Source organism: Cervus canadensis, chromosome 2 (assembly GCF_019320065.1).
Source record: "Cervus canadensis isolate Bull #8, Minnesota chromosome 2, ASM1932006v1, whole genome shotgun sequence".
Lineage (NCBI taxonomy): Eukaryota > Metazoa > Chordata > Mammalia > Artiodactyla > Cervidae > Cervus > Cervus canadensis.
The window spans coordinates 100,870,984-100,893,308 of record NC_057387.1 but is presented as its reverse complement, the minus strand read 5'-3'; the positions used below and the strand labels follow the sequence as shown (position 1 = coordinate 100,893,308).

The 22,325-nt window shown below is 56.8% G+C and overlaps 2 protein-coding genes across 2 annotated transcripts in view; both read right to left on the bottom strand.

Annotated features, from left to right (window-relative positions):
* Window positions 1–536: 536 nt before the first annotated feature.
* Window positions 537–22,325, bottom strand: part of BMP8B (bone morphogenetic protein 8b) — a 33,467-nt gene continuing 11,678 nt past the window's right edge. Inside the window, exons 2-7 of the mRNA XM_043461785.1 lie at window positions 17,530–17,719; window positions 16,956–17,104; window positions 8,963–9,163; window positions 8,155–8,234; window positions 7,522–7,632; window positions 537–3,541 (exon numbers count right to left, since the gene is read on the bottom strand). Coding sequence (XP_043317720.1) covers window positions 3,392–3,541; window positions 7,522–7,632; window positions 8,155–8,234; window positions 8,963–9,163; window positions 16,956–17,104; window positions 17,530–17,719 — 881 coding nt within the window. The 3' untranslated portion in view covers window positions 537–3,391. The remainder of the gene's footprint in view (window positions 3,542–7,521; window positions 7,633–8,154; window positions 8,235–8,962; window positions 9,164–16,955; window positions 17,105–17,529; window positions 17,720–22,325) is intronic.
* On the bottom strand, window positions 9,170–16,941 carry LOC122437172 (succinyl-CoA:3-ketoacid coenzyme A transferase 2, mitochondrial-like). Its single transcript, XM_043461784.1, has one exon. The coding sequence runs from the start codon at window positions 14,949–14,951 to the stop codon at window positions 13,398–13,400; it is 1,554 nt and encodes a 517-aa protein (XP_043317719.1). The 5' UTR covers window positions 14,952–16,941; the 3' UTR covers window positions 9,170–13,397.

The following is a 22,325-nucleotide window of genomic DNA, read 5'->3' as shown; positions in this document are numbered from 1 at the left end:
GAGTGACACTCAGGATGGACAAGCCCTGTCTAGATTGCCTACAGGGCACCTCGGCAGCGCTGAGCGCCCTCAGCAGGCTCCTGGGAACACACAGCACGGAGTCACTGCCCCGGCCACTGCCGCGTAACCGGCCACTTGCCCAGACCTTTAAAGCAGTGAGAACACAAGTCCTGTCCTCAAAGGATTGTGGTGTGTAAATGTTTTAGGAAAAAGCACAGCTCTGAACAAACACCATCACCCACAAAATACATTCTCAGAAGAAGAAAGTTTTAGTGACCAAACACAGAAGGGGCGCAAAACTAGCAAATTCTTTTGTAATAAAACCAACAGATATCAGTTGTTAAGTAGAATCTGCCTGCAGTGCAGGAGACCCAGGTTCAGTCCCTGGGTCAGGAAGACCCCCTGGAAAAGGGAATGCAGCTCACTCCAGTATTCTTAGGGGCTTCTCTGGTAGCTCAGTTGGTAAAGAATCCACCTGTAATGCAGGAGACCTGGGTTCAATTCCTAGGTCAGGAAAATTTCCTGAAGAAGGGCTAGGCTACCCACTCCAGTATTCTGGCCTAGAGAATTCCATGGACAGAGGAGCCTGGTGGGCTACCATCCATGGGGTTGCAGAGAGTTGAACACAATTGACTTTCACCAGTTGTTAAATATTTATATGCCAGAATGGTACTAAATGTTTGTGTACACAGATGACTTTTTAATAGCTTGGAAGGAGAGCGCCACTATCCTGCTCTACAGAGGAAGAATACCCAGGATTCAAGTCCATTTGGCTTCAAAAATCTGTGCTCTTGTTATGCCTGCTGCCTCTTTTCCTATTTCTTAGGAAATTTTCCAGAACATGTTACTAGCCTACCTTGGTTTGAAACAGTGAACCTGACTTGATGACTTGCTCTTGAGGCCAGGATTATACTGCAAATAGCAAAACTTGTGTGTTTCTCCTTTCACTTTTTTTCCCCATATCCTCCTTACCTATCAGCTGTCATTGACTTCCCATTGCTGTCAGTGGGTCTGAACTGACCACCTTTATTTATCTTTCTAGTCTGGCCAGGTAAACAAGCCAGGCCCTGAGCAAGAGAAAGGGAAATGGTGGCACCTCTCTTGCCACTGCACCGCTTGGCTGAGCAAAGATAACTCTCGGGATAAAATACATGGGCCTTGTGTTCATTTACTACTGTGGCACCCCTCAGGGTTTTTCCTATTTGATTTCACTTAGTGACCGGATGGCAAAAGTTGCTGAAGTCTGACTACCAGGTACATAAACAACAACACTTTTTCAGTTGTTCCGGATGAAAGCAAGACTGCAGCTCCATCCCTAAGCACCGCTTGGTTGGGAGGTGAGGTGTGCTCAGCATCTGCCAACCTTTGGGTAACCGGACAGACATGCCTGGTGTGCCCCTAACTAAGCCCATTCCAGTACTGCCTGGGAGAATCTCATGGACAGAGGACCTGACGGGCTACAGTCCGTAGGGTCACAAGAGCCGAACATGACTGAACGACTAAGCACATGCACAGGAGACTATCTTTGCTGTTGGGACGAGAAAACTCTTAGGTAAGCACTAGAATAAAAATAGGTTCCACCTTATGTGCCAGCTCTGATTCATGATGGCCACCTGAGCTCCACGTTCAGGGTCTCCAGGTTGCCTCTGGGCTCAGTGTGAGACAAGCTTGGCAGACACAGTTTCCCAGGCTGAAGGTCCTTTGCAGATCAAAAAGCTTTGTATTACAGATGGGAAATGAGGCCTAGAGGAGGAAGTCAAAAGGCACATCCCTAACATGTAGGCCAGAGCCTAGATCCCTACACTGTTGCGGAGCTCACTGCTTTCCTGTGTCCGTGGAGGGGTCTCTTCCGGTGCACTGGCTCCCAGAGCCCTTCCCAGGTCCAAGCGGAGGGGCTGCTGTCCCACAGCCCAGCCCCCTCCTCCACCCCTGCTGCGCTCCCGGAGCCCCTCGGCATAGAGTGAACTCCCGGGGTGTCATCCTGGGCTGTGCCCCTGGGTTGGGGCGGGCCCAGGATCTGTTTTTAATGATATTTTGGGGTTTGGACAGCTGGGTTCTGTCTGCTACACCAGGTAAAATTACAGGCTTACCAAGTCAGAAATCAAATAAACACTCCAGCTGCCGGTGGCTGCTCCAAGGAGAACAGTGGTTTCCGGGAACCTCCCCACCCAACTCGGCCTAATTGCCACCTGTCACTCCCCTGGGATGCAGGCCTTTTCTTTGGCTCACAGACCCCAAGAAACAGGATGGGACTCTGGGGCACACAGGGTGACGCAGACTTGGGTGACCAGTCTGTTTTTGACAACTTCTGGACACAGGCAGGTGCTGGCCAGCCCTGCCCTTGCCCCATGCCTGGCCACAGGCCACCCAGTGTCCCTGGGTGCAGTGAATTGCTCCTTAGCAGGAGAAGGCAGGCAGTTTTCACTCTACAAACAACTCTAATCAGTTGGTGGTGGCCACCTGAGTTTGGCGCTGATCACTTTGAAATTCTCTCCAGAGCTGAATGAAAAAATATCAAGGTTGATAATTGATGACTGCCATGCAGAAAGTTAAGAGAAACTTTGTCACCCTTGCTGGGCATTATCATCCTGGGCCACCCAATGTATCCACCATACTGGGCCCAGTGAAAAGGTAACTTTTTCACAGAGCTGAACTCCTGATTGTTCAACACAGTGACTGACAGATGGGGTCAATAAAGCCCCCAAGATTTTTTGTTTCACCAAAGTGTCCATGCAAGGCACATCTTCCCCAGACAGCAGAGACAGATCAAGGCAGGAGGACAGGGAAGGTAATTGACACTGGCCTTGGCCCTAAATCATGCTATTCATTCAGCTCTTTCTGGAGGTGACCGACATGCCTCCTTGTGGCCAACAGTCTGGTCATTCAGATGCACAAATATAGAAAACTGAAGATGACTCCACGTTCTGAGTGCCCAGAAATGCCCGGTTTTGCACCCGGGAGGGTCAGGCAACTGGAGATGGACCAGGACCTGTCTGCACATCCCCAAACCCAGTCCTGGGTGGTGAAGGGCCTGAGGTGGCCATCCTGGACTGCAGGTGCCTCAGTTCACCCCACATCCGCCCGCAGCTGGGCCAGCAATGGACAAGAGTGGGTCCTCAGACAGGACTCTCTGTCAACCCCAAAGATAAGTCAGCCTGAGCCTCTGGGGAGGGAGCTGGGGTAGAACCCTGCTGGATGACTGAGACCACCATGCAGAGTTCCACCAGGACATCAGGCACGCGATGGGGCAGAGGGCCTGGGAAGGACCAGCCCATTGGAGGATGTGGGCAGGGGAGGGGGGCCCTCACTGCCACCCTGCCTGAGCTGTGACGGCGCTGGGGGGACTCCTGGCCCCCGCGCCCGCGGAGGGCCGGCCGGCGGGGGCGGGGCCTCAGTGGCAGCCGCAGGCGCGGACCACCATGTTGCGGTGCTTGCGCAGGATGACGTTGTTGCTGCTGTCGTAGTAGAGCACGGAGGTGGCGCTCAGCTTGGTGGGCGCGCAGCACGCCTTGGGGACCGCGTCCGGCTTCATCAGGTGCACCTGGCGGGGAGGGGGCGGCGGGCAGAGACGTGAGAACCGCGGGCTCCTCCCGGGACCCCCGTCCCAGCGCCCAGCTCCTGCCGCCTGGGGCTCCGGCCGCTGGCCCCTTCCCAGCTCCATCTCCCCCCCGCCCCCTCTCCCCCCCTCTGCCCCCCCCTCTCCCCCCGCAGCCCGGCCGGGCAGGTGCTAGCGTAAACTCTGCCCCGGCCCCGCCCCCTTGACCCTGGCCCTGACCACTGCCCTCAGGCTCAGACTGAGCATCTGGGGCTCCTGCCACAGCCCCTCCCCTTAGATGGGGCGACCCTGACCCTGCGGGTCCCCCGCACCTGTGCCAGCGCCGGCCTGGCGCTGCTGCAGCACCGCCTCCCCCTCCCCCTCCCCCATCCCCTCTGCCCCTCTGCAGCACCGCCTCCCCGCCCCCCATCCCCTCTGCCCCTCCGTCCCCGATCGCTTCTATTAACATCCCTGATCGTGTCTTGTCCACATGAGCCGTTTCTGGTCCATCCGCCCCTCCAGGCTGGGAGCCGGTGAAGGAAGGTCCCTGTTACACCTCTTAAAGCCCAGACTTCCAGGCTTACTCTTGGGATATCTGACACCTTTGTTTCTCAAAGCACCTCCACTACCTCCAGGCAGGGATTGTTCTGGGCAGATGACCGCTGGGGGCACAGGGGCTGAGTCACCTGCACAGTTGCAGGGCTGGGCCGGGAGAGGGGAGAGGGCCGGGAGGGGGGAGAGGGCCGGGAGTCCCTGCTACCCTCCTGCAAACAGCTCTACTCCTAAAAACAGCCCATCTGAGGGAGCTGGGGCAGCCTCTACACAAATGTTTAGGCAGAGACTCGGCAGGATGAGCTGCAGTTCATACTGGACTCCTCATTAGGGCACCACAGGGACAGGCCCTGAAGGCACCCCCAGTCAGTGGAGGCCCGAGAGAAAAGGGAACCTGCATCTATCCACCGGACCTCCCAGCCCTCACCGAGGCCGATGAGCAGGACCAGGATGAAGCTGTCTGATTGGGGTGGGGGGGGGGGTGTCCTGTCCAGCAGCTTGGCCCGGGGTCCCCAGAACCCAGCCTTGTCCTGGGAGCCCCAGCTCGGAGCCAGCCTGCTGCCAGGACCGTCAGCCAGGCACCAGGCTGGCCTGGGGCCCAGAGCCTCTCTGAGGCCCCAGGGGGAGCTGAGGCCTCTGTGGGGATGTCCAGCCAGATGTCCAGCACTGCTCCCCAACTTCCCAGCCTCCACCTGGGGTGGCTGGGCTCCACTTTCATAGGCCCACATGAAAGAAACCAGGCGACCCTGCCCACCTGTGCCAGCCAGCCATGGGGCTTTAAGTAGCTGGAAACCTGGGAGGGCCTTTCCTGGGTTGGGACCCTCAAGAGAGGAGTCAGCACCACAGGGGTGCAGCTGTTCTGGAAGTCCATCCTGGACCAGCTTCACCAGGTGATCGACAGAGAGGATGGTCCTTGCCCTGTCTGCACCAAACAGACTGACCTGAAGCCTAATTTGCCTTTCCATTCAATTCACTTTAGAACCATGTGGGAGACCAAATCAGAGGCTCTGTAACTTATTGCCTGTGCATCCTTGGGGAAGAGTCATGCATCTGTGCGCCTCAGTTTTCTCCTCTGCCAAATGGGTATAATGGTATTTTCCTCCCTTCCAACACAACACAACACAACACAAATGTATTTCACATGCCTTGTGCCAACCCTACCCAGGTGGAGAATACAAAAGTGTCCCAGACATGGTCCCCGCTCTCATCCTCAGCAGGAGAGGAGGGGACACGGGAACATCCCAGCAAACACCCAGGACCCAAAGAGCAGCACAGCACACAGCAGCCGTCCTCGCTCGGGGAACACGAGCACTGAGACCAACCCTGGCTGGGAAGGACCCAGAGACAAGGCAGCAGGGTGAGCAGCAGGAGCTGGCCTGGCACAGGGCGGGCGAGGAGGCCCTGGGCAGAGGCAGGGAGGTGCGGGCACTGGGACGTGGGCTGGGGGGCACTGGGGAGGTGGGTAGGCCAGGGAGGGGCCCCAAGTCACAGGCCAAAGGCTCAGACTTCTCCCAGGGATAAGGGATGCATTATCGGGGGGTTTCCTGGCCCAGAAGGAGGTGGTCACATTTGTGCTTCAGTGCCACCCTCTAGCTGCTGCATGGGGAATGTGGGGGGTGAGGCATGGACCCACTTCCTCCTCTTCGGCCCCAGGACACCCTAGCCACCATCTCACCCCTCTCCCTCCCACCCAGGCTCCTCTTCCTCCCCAGGCCTCTCCAGGGAGGAGGCCCATCCTCGCCCACCTCTCCCATCTCCGCTGTCCCTCCAGAAAATCTCTTCTGCTCTCATGACTCGGAGACTCCAGATTTGCAGCGCCCCCAACTTCTCACGTAGGGTCCTGCAGGGTCTCACACACATGGGGGTGGAAGCAGAACCACTGATTCCCTCCAATCCTTTCTTCAACCCAGTACCTTCGCTGCCCCCTCCTCGTCCTGGGAGAGGGTCTCACCTGGAGGCCTGGGCTCCTGCCCTCCTGCCTCCACCATCCACTTCTCACCCCACCAGGTGCCTGGTCCTCCTGTCGGGACCATAGCAGCTCCTCACTCCTCCCTGCCTCCTCCACCCTAGATGACACGGTCTGTCCTCCTGCAGCTGCCAGAGATGCTTCCAGAGAGTGCCCAGATGAGGCCCTGCTTCTCTGAAACCTGCTCCACCCCTCAGTTTACTTGGGATTAACTCCACCACCTGCCGAGCTTGTGGGAGAGGCCCTGCCCACCCCAACATCACCTGCCTCCGTCCTCCTCCCCTCCAAGCCAGGGTCCTTGAGCCCGCCCAGCTCGCCCCAGTCTCCCCTTCCTCAGGGGACCCATGGTCTTGGCTGTTCCTTTCTTCTCGTGTTCACTGACAGCCTCCCCCGAGGGCAGCCACTGCCCTGACAGCACCTAGCACAGAGCTGGCACTCCCTCCTGCTGACTGACAGCTCGGGGACCGAGGGGCGGGGCTGCTGCAGAGCCAGGGGACCAGTCCTGGGGGAGCAGTGCCGTCATCACCCGTGCCCCCCTCACAGGGCAGAGAAGCCCACACACTCTCATCACCCCTGAGATTCTGCAAGGAAGGCGGCTCCTGGGGGAGCAGGTGTCCGGCAAACCCCACGTGACCACCAGGAAAGGAGGCATCACCGGGGGTCCAAGCTGCTTTCTTAACTCACTCACTCACTCTGTGGCATCAGCTTGAGCAGCCTCTAACTAGAGTGCCCAGGTCAACATTCTAGAAATAAGCCTCAGTACACACACACACACAAACCACTGCAAACACTTAGCAATAAGCAGCCTCAACCATGTTCCTACTAGAAACGTCCAGCAAAAGTTACCCCAGACACCAGGGCATCAGAAGCCCTAGGATCTGTAGAAACACAAAGAGCGAGAGGGACCCAGAAGGAAAAGGAGAGGGACGGGAGGGGCAGCCGAAGCCAGAGGGCACAGGGCGCCCTGTGAGTCTCCTGCGGGAAGAGAGGACAGAGCGTCCACGTGTGTCCCCCAGCCTGACCCCCGGGGTGTGTGGCCCACACAGGAGGCCGCACTCAACAGTGAACACGGTGCACATGTGTGTCCCTGGGGCACAGGTGGGCGTGTGGGACGCCCACTTGTCCTGAATGTGCTGTGCCTCTGACCGCCAGCAGGCAGGCCCACCCAATGGACGTGAATGCCCCCCATGTGCACGTGGAGTGCACACGTGTGTATGTGTGCACACCAGTCAGCAAGAGCCTCCTGCACGCTGTTCAGGTGCATGGGAGGCAGGGTCTCCACAGTGTGGCCACACAGGGGCGGTCTCCGTACGGCTGTGGGATTTCACTGCACGTGCAGGCAGGAAGGTCTCCATGTGAAGAAGGCTCCCTGACACAGCAGTGCCACCATCACCTCCTGGCTGCACGCCCCGCTCCCCGGGGTGAACCCCTCTCCCCCGGGTGTCGGGCAGGAGGGCGCGGTACTGACCAGGGACTGCAGGATGGCGTGGTTGGTGGCGTTCATGCAGGAGTCCAGCGGGAAGGAGCACTCCCCTTCACAGTAATAGGCTGAGTAGCCTTGGGGGGCGATGACCCAGTCCTGGGAGGTAATGGGAGAAGGTGAGTCCCATCCATGCGCCCTCCCAGCCCTTCATCCAGCACCTGTCACAGCACGACTCAGGGCTGCCCCCTCCCTCCCTCAGCCTCAGGACACCTCCCAGGGCAGAGTGCCCCCCCCCCCCCCGCCACCAGGCCAGACATCCACCAAAGTCCCTCGGTGGGCAGATCTGGGCAAGAGCTCCATCCCCTTCACGCGCCATCAGCGCTCAGCTGTGTCCTCCCCCACCGCCCCGGTCACAGCGCCCCCAGAGGCACAGCCCACCCTGGCCTCAGCTTTCCTGCTGCAGCTCTGACATTTTCGGCTGAGGACTCGGTCTCCATATTCATGGTTTTACAAAACAGCACTTTTCACTATCAAAGCAACACATTCTCCCTTTAGAGAACTTGGAAAACAGAGGAAAATAAAGACAATCCAAGTTCTCTGTGGGTCTGCCTCCCCTGGGACGCACCTGGGGTCTCCAGGTGGGGACGGTCGTTTAGGAAAGAGGAGAGTCGCACTCACCAGCCAGCCCAGGTCCTGGAAGCTCACGTACAGCTCGTGCCGACGGCACACCTGCCGGCCGTGGGAGCCGTGGACGTCGTCTGCGGGGACACGAGGGGCAAGGACTTTGCTGGGCTGCTGCCAGGGCGGGGAGCCATGACGCGCACATTTGTTGAATAATAAATGGTGGGAAACTGACCCATTTGGTCTCGTGAAGCCCATGTCTGCATCTCTGCTGGTGCCATGACCCAGTTCAAGAACTTTCGATGGCTCCCTATGGTTGCGGTCACCCCACACTCAGCCCAGCCTCCCCTGACTTTCAGCCTGTGGGGTCCTGATAATCCAGTAAAAGCCCCAGGGGCCCTCGGCCGTCCAGGGGCCCCTCCTCCTCTCCCTGGAGTCACCCCGACCTCCTCCGCCTGTCCTGCCACGCCCATCCCACAGGACAAGTGGCGCCCACTGAGGCCAGGCAAAGGCTGGCTCCCGCGGAAGAAGGGCCCCTGGTGGCCTTGACCCGGCGGGGCTCGGCCTGGTGGGGTGACCTCACACAGACACCTGGAGCCTGCGGGGCGCCCGGGGCAGCACGGAGGCCCGCAGGGACCCCTGGTTCTGACAGAGACCAGGGCGAGGCCTGCTGAGCCCCCGAGGCAGAGAAGGGACTCTGGGGCGGTGCGGGCAGCAAGGGTGGATGCTCATTGCCTCGGAGACTGTGGGGGCGTCGCTCCGCAGGGGCAGGGCAGAGGGTGTCAGGAAAGGCGGCTTGGTGACCGTCGGCCTGACCGCGCTGAGGCCAGAGGAGCTCCGTCCCCGCCTCCGTCCCCAGGCTCACCGAAGATCCCCGGCAGTTTGTTCGGGGGCGGCAGCTCGTTGGTTCTTTTCGGCGGCCTCTTCTTCAGCGGCCTCGCCGCTCGAGGGGCTCGGGCGGGGCCCGGGCCGGGGCTCGCCCTGAAAAAGGTGACCACGAAAGGCTGTTTGGAGCGCGGAGCTTGTCGCCCCAGCAGACCGGCCAGGCCAGGATCCACGCTGCGCCCTGAGATGGAGAGAGCAGAGAGGGGTCACTCGGGGGCGGGCGCTGCGCGGGGACACAGCGGGGACCTCTCTGTGGGCGGGCCGGGAGCTCTAGGCTGAGACCTCGGGGGACCCACTGGGCCTGGGTTTCCGCCTCTGAAGCCCCGGGTCCCCAGTCCAGCCCCAGCCCCGCAACCTCCCTGCCCGCTCTCCCCCCACCCCCCTGCCGGGGCGGCGCGGCTACGGGGTCAGGGAGGGGCCTCGCGAGCGCAGGGTCAGGATTAGTGATGACCGAGGGCGTCTCTGGTGCTAACAGCGCTTTACAGACTCCTGTCAGTTCACGTGAGGCTCTCAGCCGGTCTTCACGGTGACCCCGGACCCATCATTTCACCGAGAAACAGAGCTGCTCAGTGACTCCCCAGAGCCCCACTGCCGGGGACTCTCAGAACCAGGGTCAAACCTCTATCGTGCGGCTCTAGCTCCCACCCCATCCTTTCTGGGGATCAGTGTAGGATTTACAGCCCTCACTGGGGAAAGGGTGGGCTCAGTGCTTGCTCTGCTGATACCGCCCCCTAAAGCCCCCAAAGGAGACCCCAGGCTCAGCAGGCAGACATTTACTCCAAGTCCCAGAGTCGGGTTCAAACACAAGCATCTAATCCCAGAGCCCAAGTTCTTGTCCACTTATGTTCTTAGCCACCAGGTCTGTGGTTTAAAAAGGAAGAAAGAGAAAAGGCTGTGGGCAAAGACACAACTGGGGCTTTAGCCTCAAAGCAGGGATGCTTGTAAAAGCAGAATTTTACCCACATCCGCCTAGAGCCTGAGGATGCAGGAAAAACACACTGATTATCCCTGGAAAAGTCAGCTCCACCAATAAAACCATCTTCTTGTACCTCTTTGTATTCCCAATAACCTCTTGTGTTTTAATCGTCAAAGTGATATAAAAACAACTGTAAAGAAACTTAGAAAAAATATCACCCATAAAACCCCTTCCGCACTACAATACACCATTTTCACATTTTCTAGGCTTTCGTTTTTCATGTTAATTTAAATTGTGAGCATAGTGCTGCAACTGCTGAAGCCCGTGTGCCTAGAGCCTGTGCTCTGAAACAAGAGAAGCCACCACGGTGAAATCCTCAGGCACCACAACAAAGAGCAGCTGCACTAGCCGCAACCAGAGAAAGCCCCTGCACAGCGACAAAGATCCACACAACCAAAATAAAAAATAGTTTTTAAAAAAATTTTCCGCAAAGCAAAGAAATCCGTATTTTTTCCCCAATTTTTCCACCTAAACATTTTCTCGGTTAAGTCTCAACTATGAACGTTTCAAATATACAAAATTCCTTTGAGTAGATCTGAACATTTAGATATTAGTTCATCTTTAGACATTTAGGTTATTTCCTGGCTTTCATCATAAAGATGAGAAAGTCTTTTCCTTTTCCATAAAGGGAAAATGTCATTTCCTTTCCTGATGGGATTTTCTCAGACTAAACAACAGGGATGTGACTACAAGCTCACTGTCACATTTCTTAAAACACAAGGCGGAGCATCCCATTTCCACATACATTTCACCCCAATATTACAACACTGATGCACAGGCATGTACACACGTGCACATAAATGTATGTGTACACACAAACACACACAGGCGTGTTGATATGAAGCAAGTGTACACATTAGCGGGTCGGTCTCATGATCTCCACTGCACACGACATGTCAAGGACATTGCCTGCCCCACACACAACTTACCTCAAAGGTCACCCCTTACACGGCTGTACTTTACTACGCCCAAGTCCAGGGGCCAGAGTTGACTGAACAACCAACTGACCAGAAACTAACCTTTGACCTATGACATCACCTGCCACTACATGCACTGGGCCCATCAGAGGGCTCAGCAGAGATGACCCTGCTGAGACAGGAGCTGACACTGAAGGGGCCCGGGGAGAAGCCGTTCGGGGAGTTCGGATCATGGCAAGTGAGGGACCCAGGAAGAGCCGGCCCGTGAGGAGGCGAAGCCACAAGACACAGAGCAGCCCGTCCGCAGAGGGAAAGGGCCCGAGGGCACCAGGAGGTGGCCAAGGAGTGACACAGGCAGGCGGACGGCTGTCGGCCACGCAGCACTGGAGTGGAGCTCCATGCCCAGCGGACATGTGGGGTGGCCTTGGCCCAGCAGCCCTCCGGGCCTGTGTGTGCAGCCCCGGTCCTGTGAGTCCCTGGAGAGCCCTGTCCACGGACGGGCCAGGGAGACCTTCAGTGCCCCAAGGCTGGGCCCACTGTGGGCTTTTCTTTGTGCAACTGTCTGATATTGGGGTCTCCTGGGGGCAGAGAGGTGGGGTCACAGGGCAGGCCTGGGTTGTCCAGGTGGTGGCCCCCAGGCTGCCTGACTCTGGCAGGACCCATTCGAGAAAGCAGAGTGGGAATTCCAGGAGCCTCTGGGGCCCAGAGTCCCCACTCTAGACCTGAGCTGTGAGGGTGCCGGCAGGCATGCCGTCCCTTTGCAGGGGACGAGGGTGTGTGGCCACGCCTGGAGATGGGGGCCACTGTGGCCTTCCCTCCCCCACTGCAGGCACAGATGAAGATGCTGCTCTTCTGGGCCAGGCGGGCCCCCGACACGTCCAGCCTCCTCCCATATCTGAGTCCTCCCCATCAGCCCCCTCCGCATGGGTCAGGCCAAGGTCGCTCCCATCCGTCCCCAAGGCCTCTTTCTGCCCTGGGTGCCACCTGACCCTCCCTGCAGCCCCTGTCCCCTTCTCAGCCTGCAGTCATGGGTGTCCACGTTGAAGGACAGTCAGGACGCCTGGGGACCCTTGGAGGGAAACCAGCTGTGACCAGGCGTGCTTTTGTCCCGCAGGTTGTTTCCTCGCCGGGAGAACTAGGAACGCAGCGCTTTTCCTTCTTTCTGCTGTTGACCAGCCCTCTCACTGCTCTGCTTCTGGAAACCTCTGCCTGTCCTGGCTGCTGCTGGAAGACCTCTCCCGACACCCAGGGCACGTCAAGTCCTCGTCTCCAGAAGCCCCGGAAGGTGCTGCACCCTCCACCCGGTGACGCCCATCCCCTGCCCGCCTGGTGACGGTCCCCTGACACCCCGTGGCTGTCCCTTCAGGGGCACTGTCTTCACTTCAGGATCTGGGCCTCCCGCCAGGGTGAGGCTCCAGGGAGGCCGCTCCGAAAGGCCTTCCTTGACCAGCTGGAGCTTCGTGTTCTTACCCACGAGCTCCTGTGCAGCCCTAGGGCCTCACTGAGAAAGCCTGAGTTCCACGGCAGGCCTGAGTTTGAACCCTAGACACACACATACACACACACACACATTTTTTTCTGTTTAGCTTGTGAGACTGTGGATTCAGGATGAAGTACCTCTCTGCCTCTCTTGAGTCTCAAGGGAGTATGAACAAAAGGCTGGTTTAGGCTGTGATAGAGAGGAAGGGTCCAGTGTCTGATCTGGATGATCTGAGATGAGAAAATTCACTGAAGTCCATCTGTCAGGTTTGTAGATCCCTCCCATCCTAAGCCAAAGCCTTTGGAAGCACATGGCTAGACTGTTTATTCAGAGGAGACCACCCCACAGAACATTAGTACTCACGGTCTCTCCCCCTTCAATTGCTCCTATGACCAGTTTACTGGCTGCCTAGACACTCTTGCTTCCCTTCTAGAGACATATGCTTAGCTACAAGAAGCAGAAATATGGGGGGCAGAGGTGAGGCTACAATGAAAACAAACTTTAGGGACAAAATGAAAGTTCCAGAAGGAAAGTCAAAGGGGCCAAAAGAAAAAAAAGTCATTCTCTAAGATAGCATTTCTCCTGATCACAAATTCACATTTACGTGTGTATGTTTTCATGGTTCTAGGAAACTCCAGACGCAGACTCTGGGTGGACTTGTTCCTCCCCCGTCACTTTCCCTATGGTTCATGATTCATTCATGCCAACAGGCACTTCAATGAAACCCTTTCTATGGGATCATCTCAAACCGCATAGAATTTAATGTAAATATAACAGACAGTGAGGAGGGCGATGGGAGCAGAGCTTTCTCAGAATTCACAGGACATACAAGGTCAACGTCTTTGCTTTCCTTTGGTTTTTAATTAAAGGCATGTCTCTCCTGAGAGAACAAAGCCTATCCAGGGGCAACCAGTCTGGGATGGCAGGCTAAAGCCGGCCAGATGCTGGTGAAATGTACAACTGTGACTGTGGCTTCCTTGGAATGCAGTCCTGGGAGGTGAAGGCAGAAGCACACACTCTGGGACTGAGGTTCACTCTCGGGCTACATTTTGACCTGCTGCATGGGTCTGAGATTTGGGGAGATGGCAAAGGGGCTCCCCGTGCTCTTTTTGATGTCCTCCACGGTTAGGCCTTCCCAGAGCTCAATCAGGGTCAGTCCTGTCTTCTTGTGCACGTCAAACACGGCCTTCTCGGTGATGATTCGGTCCACGCACCGCTTCCCAGTCAGCGGCATGGTGCACTTCTCCACGATCTTGGGTTCGTTGGCCTTGTTGCAGTGCTCCATGGTGACCACCACGCGTGTCTTGGAACTGGACACCAGATCCATCGCACCCCCCATGCCTTTCACCTTCCTGCCGGGTATCATCCAGTTAGCCAGGTCACCATATTTGGAAACCTGCATGGCTCCCAGCAAGGTCAGGTTGATGTGTCCCCCCCGAATCATGGCAAATGACTCATCGCTGGAGAAAAAAGAGCCCCCGGGAAGAAGGGTGACTGTCTGCTTGCCCGCGTTGATGAGGTCCGCGTCCACCTCCTCTTTTAATGGAAAGGGACCCAAGCCCAAGATCCCATTCTCATTGTGAAGGTGCACGGTGATGTTGGGGCTGATGTAGTTGGGGGCCAGGAGAGGGATGCCGATGCCCAGATTGGCGTACATGCCGTCCTCAAATTCAAGAGCTGCCCGCTTGATGATCCGTGTCCTTATGTTATCTGAAGACTTGCATATTTCATCATTCTCTTTCCGGATGGTTAAGCGCTCAATTCTTTTCTCATATTTTTCCCCCTGTATAATGCGATCTACATAAATGTTAGGAACATGGATGTCTTCTGGGGCAAAGGACCCCACATCCACAATTTCTTCAACCTCCACCACGGAGGTTCTGGCAGCTTTGCACATGGGCACGTTGAAGTTCCTGGCGCTGGCCCTGAAGATGACATTTCCTGCCCAGTCGGCCTTCCAGCCTTTCACCAAAGCAAAATCAGCGGTGATGGCGTGCTCCAACAGGTAGTGCTGCCCATGAAACTCCCTCACCTCCCTGGGCTGGCTGAGGATGGCGATGTGGCCGTCCGGTAAGTACCTGATGGGTGCGCCTCCCTCCCGGACCAAGGTCCCGTAGGCCGTGGGGGTGTAGAAGGCGGGCACACCGGCGCCCCCCGCGCAGATGCGCTCGGCCAGGGTGCCCTGGGGCGTGATCTCCAGCTCCAGCTCGCCTGCCAGGTACTGGTGCTCACAGAGCGAGTTCTCCCCCAGGTAGGAGCAGATGATGCGGGTGATCTGCTTGGTCCCCAGTAAAAGGCCGAGACCGAAGTTCTCCACCCCCACGTTGCTGCTGACCACGGTCAAGTCCTTCACGCGGGTCTTCAGCAGCGCCCCTATCAGGTTCTCTGGGATCCCGCAGAGCCCGAAGCCCCCGATCATGATCCTCGAGCCGTCAGTGATGTCTCCCACGGCCTTTACCGGGTCCGTGTAGAACCTGGCGCGCGCGCGGGCGCTGCAGGCGAAGCCGCACGCGCCACCTTTGGCCAACGCGCGCCCCGAGCGGCCGGCGGGAACCCGGCGCCCGAGCACCGACGCCAAGAGCCGCAGAGCCGCCATCGTCCGCTCCGCTCCGGCTCGGGCTCCGGGCCCAGAGGGGACAGGCGGGGACAGGAGATAACCGTGCGTCCCCGCCCGCGCGTCACAGAGCAGGGGGCGCCCAGCCGTGAAGCGCCCGCCGGCTGGTTTCCGCCGCTCCGCTCGGTCTCCGTGCTCAGAGGGCCCGAGGGGCCGAGCTTCCCAGGCCGCGAAGGCGGGAGGCGGGACCGCCTGGATCGTCTGGAGGACCAGAGGGATCCGGGGCCTGACGCTCGGAGACCCCGAGGCGACGTCCCTCCCGGGAAGCCTGGGCCCCGGCCTCCTGCCCTCGCCATCGTCACCCTTCCTCCCAGGCACGCTACTCCCGTCGCCCCACTCCCGTCGCCCCCCACCCTCCAAAAAATCCACCTCTGGGTCACGGGCTCCAACACCTGTGTCCCCAGCACTCCCGGTCCTGGAACATTTCCACGGATGTCTAGCCAGACCTCAGCGACACCCCTGCCGAAAGAGACCTCTTGCCTTCCTGCCTCAAACCTGCTCCTCCTCTGTTTTTCCCCAACTCGGGCAAGAACAACACCAAACCTGTTAAAAAGAGCCACTGGCTCATTCCTGTCACCTACGTCTTCTCCAAGCACCCTCCTCTGTTCACACTGGACAAGCTCCCCCACCCCCAGCTCCCACCGCGACCCTGTGAGGCTCTGGGGCCTCTCTGACTTCACTTTCGTCCCCCAGAGTCTACTGTCCCAACTGAAGTCAGGGGGTCTTTATTTATACCTAAGACAAATGAACTTTTCATTTTACCATAGTTGAGATTCATAGACAATACACCAAGATGGTAAAGAGAGTTATACACTCAGACCAGGTTTCCCCTGGGAAGTGTTAACATTTAAACAACTATAGTACCTTTGTTACCCACTCAATGGACATGGACATGAATTTGAGCAAACTCTGGAGAGAGTAGAGGACAGAGATCTGCGGGCTTCAGTCCATGGGGTTGCAAAAGTCAGACACGACTTAGTGACTGAACGATGTTTGTTACAACTAATGAACCAGCACTGGTGTCTTAATATTTACTAAATACCATGACTGACCCGAGTTCACTAGTTTCTCTAGTGTCTTTTTCCAGGATCCCACCCAGGGTCCTACATAGCACTTAGTCATCACAACTCCTTATGCGCCTATGGGCTGTGAATTTCTCAGATTTCCTGTGGTTTTTGATGACCTTGACAGTTTTTGTATTTGTATTCTGTAGCAAGTTCTTCAGTTTCGAGTTGTCTGGTGTTTTTCTCATGGTGAGACTGGGGTTCTGGGTTTCAGGGATAAAGACCACGGAGGTAAAGGGTTCTCATCTTGTCTGGGAGCTACATGAGGTGTTCATGGGAGCCCGAGCGCCTGGTTGAGGGGGTGCTGCTGAGGTTCCCCCGTAAATTAAATTTACTGCCTCAGTCTGTGCATACTTTTGGAAGCAGGTCACTAAAGTGTAGCCCACACTGAAGGAGAGGGAGATGCTACAACCCCCGTGCGGGGGAGCATCTCAGAGGGTTGTTTTATAAAAAGCTGAATCAGATCCTGCCATCCTCCATTGCTCTTAAATAAAACAATACTGATTTCATACTTCATATTTTGACCACTTCTTTCAACCTCCTCACAATCGCTCCCTGGCCCCCCATGCTCCAGCCACGGCGGCCCCTTATTGCACTTCAGACACACCAACCATGGGCCCACCTTCAGGTTTTCTAGTCATACTGCCGGGATAAAAGAGGCTCTCCCTCAAACACCTGCTGAATGAATGAATGAAGGCATGAATCCTTATTTTACAGATGAGGAAACTGAGGCCTGGAAAGGCAAGCAACCTGCCCTACTGTTGTCCCGCACTGAGGAACCCTCACCCTCTACCCACTGGGTCCCCTCGCCTGAGAAAGGCCAGCCCTCGGGGCCAGATGAGGGGGCTCCAGCTGTGTCTGCTGCCAGCAGCTTCCTTGGAGGAGCCCCCAGAGGACGGTTCGGTGCTGACCCCAGTCTTACCATCATCTGTTTCCACATAGAGGCGGAGTCCCAGGTCCTTGTTACGGTTCAAGAGCCAGCGGTCACTGGCTGCTGTCACGTCCAACACCAGCCAGCCCTCGTCCCCAGATCGGAGCGTCTGAAGATCCAAAAAGAACAAGTCAGACTCCCTGTGGACACGAAAGAACAATTAACCAAGGGCCGGCACAGCTGCCTTTGTGTTTCCAGTGCCCGCCGGGGGACCATGAGTGGGGCATCTACCCGCCTGGCTCTGGCCTGGGTGCCTTCCAGGCCTTATTTCACTGTCTACTCTACAAAGGTGTTACAGAGCCTGTGTACAGATGGGGAAACTGAGGCTCAGGAGTTCAGTGACCCATCCATGGTCCCACAGCCAAGACAGCAAGGCGGGGACTTGAATCCAGGGCTGATGCTGGCCTGTCCCCATGGTGACACGAGGCCTTGGGCCAAACATCTTCTCTGAGGGTGGGCTGCCCAGGAAGCTCCCCTTCTGTCTTCTGGGAAATGCACCCCAGGCCTGGACCAGACACTCGGACAGAGGCTTGAGCGGGTGTGTAGGGGGGTGTGGGGCAGGCACCTGTTGGACTGCTCCGGGACCACCTCAAACATGCTGATGTGGAGTGTCTGGTTGAGCGGGTGGGTGCTGGGCAGCTTGTAAATCCGGAACTCCGCGGCCGTGACGGCTTCCCCGGCCGGGATCTGAGTCAGGTCAAAGCGGAACTCCTTCCAGTGGGGCTCCTGGTGGCCCAGGGCGGGGTCGCGCTCCACTGCAAGGCAGAGCGGGGCTGGCGGTCACTCGTGGTTCGGGCTCGGGCTCCAGGGTGGGAGCCGGGGGCCTGGGCAGTCTAGGCGGGACTGACTGCCTTCTCGAGAACAGGCTTGTCCCAGCTCTGCCTCCTGGGTGCTCAGAGGGCCCCGAGAGCCGTGTGGTGAGATGCCTGGCTCAGCGCCCGGCACGTGCGATGCCACAGGGCAGCGTCCACGTCTGGCCCCCAAGCCCCAAACCTGGCCTGCCCCGCTCAGCGTCCTGCTGGACCCACAGATGGGGTACAGGACAGGTCCCTCCTCTGGGGAGACAGATAAGACCCAAGGCTGAAAAGAGACATAGCTGAGTGCACTTGAGTGGGACAAGGGCTCCCAGCGCCTGCTGGTGTCTGGATGGCAGGTGAGAGGAGATTGGGCGTGTAGCTGACTTAGGAGCTGGGCCTTGGGGGTGAGAGTGGATGTGCCATGATGTCAAGGGAGAGGAAACCATAGCGCCAGGGACCAGCATGAGCAATGGCCGAGAGCTGAGGGACAATGGCACCAGCAGGGAAAATAGCAGCCGTGACACCCAGCAAAGGGTGAGAGGGCCAAGCGGGAGGAGGAGGGGGACCTGAGGGAGACGCGGAAAGGACCAGAAGGCGAGGTAGGATGACAGCGCCCAAAGATGCTGTGCCGAGTGCGGGGGAAGCTGAAGGGTCCCATGGCGTGATCTGAGGGGGCTTCCTGAAGGAGGCGACACCTGAACTGGCCTTGAAGGACAGGAAGGAGTCTTGGAGGACAGGCTTTCTAGGCAGAGGGGACCTCTACGCACAGGTGGGCAGAGCTGGGGCTCGGGGTGTGAGTCTCGCTGTGGCCTAAACGCAAGGGCTGGAATCCTGGCCTCGGAGTGTGGGCTGGGCTCTGACCGTGGAGGGCCAGGGTTCTGGGCAGCAGGAGCTGTGGTCTGAGGGTGGAGTGGAAGCTGTGTGTGGAGGCGAGGGTAAAGCCCAGACTGCAGGGGCCCGAGGTGAGCTGGTAGCGAGGCTGCTCTCACAGTCTGGGCGGGAGACCGCAGGAGTGGAGTAAACCCCACATTTCCCCAGCTGCCGGAAATGCCCAGGACAGTATATTTAGGGCATCTCACTTTAGCCTTCTGTCACTTTCAAACACTAAAAATCTGTGTTTCCATAAAGCAGGGGCGGGAGCCGCCCTAAGCCTTCCCCTAAAACCAACACTGAGATTTTAATTACATGTTTGTGAGTCTTTTTAAAAATTCTCTCTCTGGCTACTGGACTCAGCGACCACAAGTCACCAGGCTGGTGGTGGAGGAGGATGTGGGAGCACTTCCTGTCCTCGCGGTGGGGACCTGGTCCAGGGATGGGCAAACAGCTGTGCTGGGTGGGGCCGGTGGACACACGTGTTTGGGAAGGAGATGGGCTTTTCATCCCCAGACCAGGGAGGAGGGAACAGAACCTCCATTGTCTGTCGGGGGCTGGACCCACAGCAAATGCCCACCCATGGGCCAGGCTGTTTCGTGGGCAGCATGACACAGGTGGATTCAGGTCCTTCCACACAGGCAGGGCATGGAGGGCAGGGTTCTGGACCCTCGCCGAGTGATGCTCACCATGAATATCACCACATGAGTCCCCTCCTCCCTACAGACACACACACACAGCTTTGGGGACAATTTCCATGGATTAGGTAACTGCAGAGACCACCTCTGTTACATGGCTATGGAAGCGGCCCTGATCTGCAGGATGAACTAGGTCCAGGCTGTTAGCTGTTCCAGGGAGTGACCCCAAGAATGAAAAGGGGTCGCCCAGCCATGCCCTGTGCTGGACCCCTCTCAAAGCATCCTTGAGTGTATCTGCCCCCGAGGCACAGAGGGGGCTGACAGGTGGGTCCCTGGGAACCTGTCTGCAGGCCTGACACTGACTCACGTTGGATCCAGGACTGAGGGAACCACCAGAAACCGGCCAGCTCCATGGACACCAAGCTCAGCAGTCTCTGTATCCTTTGCTGACCTGGGGGCCCACATGTGCTGGGTCCAGAGAGCCCTGTTCCCCTGGACTGACCTCAGCTCCCAGCTTCTGTGCTGTGGGTTTGTGAAAGCGATGCCCACCCAACGCCCACCCCATAGTTCCTGCACAGGAAACTGCCTGCCCCAGCTATCCCAGGCAAGCACTAGCGGTGGGACATTTTTAGGAAAATGACTTTCATTAGAAATTGGCTAGGGTTAGGGTTAGTGGGGAGGGAGGGAGAGGCCACTTTGGATTTGCAGCTTTTTCAGTGCCTGTGGCCTTGAGTTAGGAGAGAGATTTTTCCAAAAGTTGGTGTTCTAAGAAAGCATTTTTCTGGCACTTCTCTATCCGCCGTGTTAACTGTGCAGACCAAGCCTGCTTCGGCCAGGGAGGCAGCCTAAGGCAGCCCAGAGGGCCCTGGCCAGGGGTCAGGGCTTCGGTGCAGGCCTGTCCCTGAACTAACCAGGAACGGACATTCCCCTCTAGACCTGGTCTCCTCCTGTGTGAACCAAGAATGAGGAGACAGCCCAGCTTTCCTCACGAGGTCATGAAAGGAGTTTGTAAACAGTCAGGCAACCGACTGGGAGGAATGGTTGTTCAACAGGAGTTTGGGATGAGCTTGACTTGCAATCTCCTAACTTTGAGCGAAGATGTGAGAGGCCGTGTCAGCAGTTCCAAGGCCAAGGGGTGGAGGGGAAGGGGAGATTTTGAGTGATTGTTTTCTAAATAAATGTATGCATCATTCATTTATTAATCCATTCATTTATCAAGTTCAATTTATAAACAAATGTATCAAATTCTTAGTGTGTGTGAAAGCATACTGTTCTGAGCACTGGGAACACAGCAGTGAACAAGACAGAAACAGACAGTGCATTCAAGGGGCTTTCCTGGTAGTCCAGTGGCTAAGACTCCATCCTCTCAATGCAGGGGGCCCAGGTACCATCCGTGGTCAGGGACCTAGATCCCATATGTGATTACTAAAGATCCTGGGGCTTCCCCTGTGGCTTGGCAGTAAAGAACCCGCCTGCAATTTTGGAGATACGGGTTTGATCCCTGGGTCGGGAAGATCCCCTGGAGAAAGGAATGGCAACCCATACTCCAGTATTTTTGCCTGGGAAATCCCATGGACAGAGGAGCCTGGCGGGCTACAGTTCATGGGGTCACAAGGGTCAGATATGACTTAGTGACTAAACCACCACCATGCTACAGCTAAGACCCAGTGTAGCCAAATAAATAAATTTAAATATTCTTTTTAAAAGATTGTGCATTCACAGTGTTTCCAGTCTAATGGGGGAGACAGAATGGAAACAAACAAGACAAGTAAAATAGGGGGTGTCATTTCTATTGTAAGTGAACTACAGAGTGATCTGGGCTCAAGGAATTGGAAGGGGTGTGGGACTTGTCCAGGGGTGCTTAGTATGACCTGCGAGAAGGAAATAAGTAAGTGCAGTTGTGCATATTCCCATATATGGTGCTGATAGGAATACCACGGAGAGGACTTCGGCAACATGCTTTTGCAATATCCTGAATTTATCCTTTGGAACACAAGAGTTCCAAAGACACACTGGGAAAAATGTGAAAGGACAGCCACAGAGCTCTTTATTGGGCACAGGGAGAAGACAGAGTTATGTCTGGCTCCACAGGCATATGTTTCTTTTCCAAAAATTATAAAAGCAGCCCAAAATGTTCAATCACTGATCCAGCTTTTCTGTCTGGGGTGTGTGCTCAGTTGCTCAGTCATGTCCGGCTCTTTGGAACCCCATGGACTGTAGCCCACCAGGCTCCTCTGTCCATGGAATTCTCCAGGCAAGAATACTAGAGTGGGTTGCCATTTCCTTCTGTCTGCGGAAGCAGCAGCAAATGAATTTACCTTCTGGATCACCTTAATGCGGCCCTCCGAACAAAGAGCAGTCATGATTCACCAGTGAGTGCTAACTGGAGCCTCAGCCTTCTCCTCCAGCCTCTGATAAACCACCTCCAGGATCCCCGGCTGAGGGAAGGGCCCTCTGTGGGCAGGAGGCAGCCTCCACCACCATGTCCGTCATCCTCATTCTGCCTTTCCCCTTCTGAGGCCCTGCACCCACCACTCACAGGCTAGAGCTCCAGATGCCACACCCTACGTACACCACCCAGAAGCTACATAGGCTTTGGCTATTTTTGTGCCCTCAACAAAATTTACAGTCACCCGGACAATCTGAATCTTATTTCTGACCAAAAAAGTAAGACTTCAAAAGACACCCACTTCCTCCAGTTTGTTGTGGCTACTAAGAACCTAGAATCTTCTGCCCTGTCTGACCATCCCTCAAGCCCTTCCCCAGCCCCTCAGGGCCCACGGGAGGGTCTTAAGCTTGGCTCTGCTTCAAGGCCTCCCAAGCTGGCCCGGCCGATCCTCATGGTCTCCTGGGCCTCCTTGAAGAGGAGACCCTCCTTGAAGCCCTCTCTGGGGGGTTGCCCCATCCCACCAAGCATGAAGGCTATTTTCTTCTCGGTCCAGCTGTAACAGCCCCTTGCCCTCCCCTGATCCCACACAACAGCCTGCCAGTCTCTCCCTTTCCCTGTCCCGGGGTCCCCATCCCTGGCTCATCTGTCCTCTGGGCGATGACCAGCT

What these genes read in the sequence shown, in the direction of transcription:
- LOC122437172 (XM_043461784.1), bottom strand. Translation starts at nt 14,951, where the DNA reads ATGGCGGCTCTGCGGCTCTTGGCGTCGGTGCTCGGGCGCCGGGTTCCC.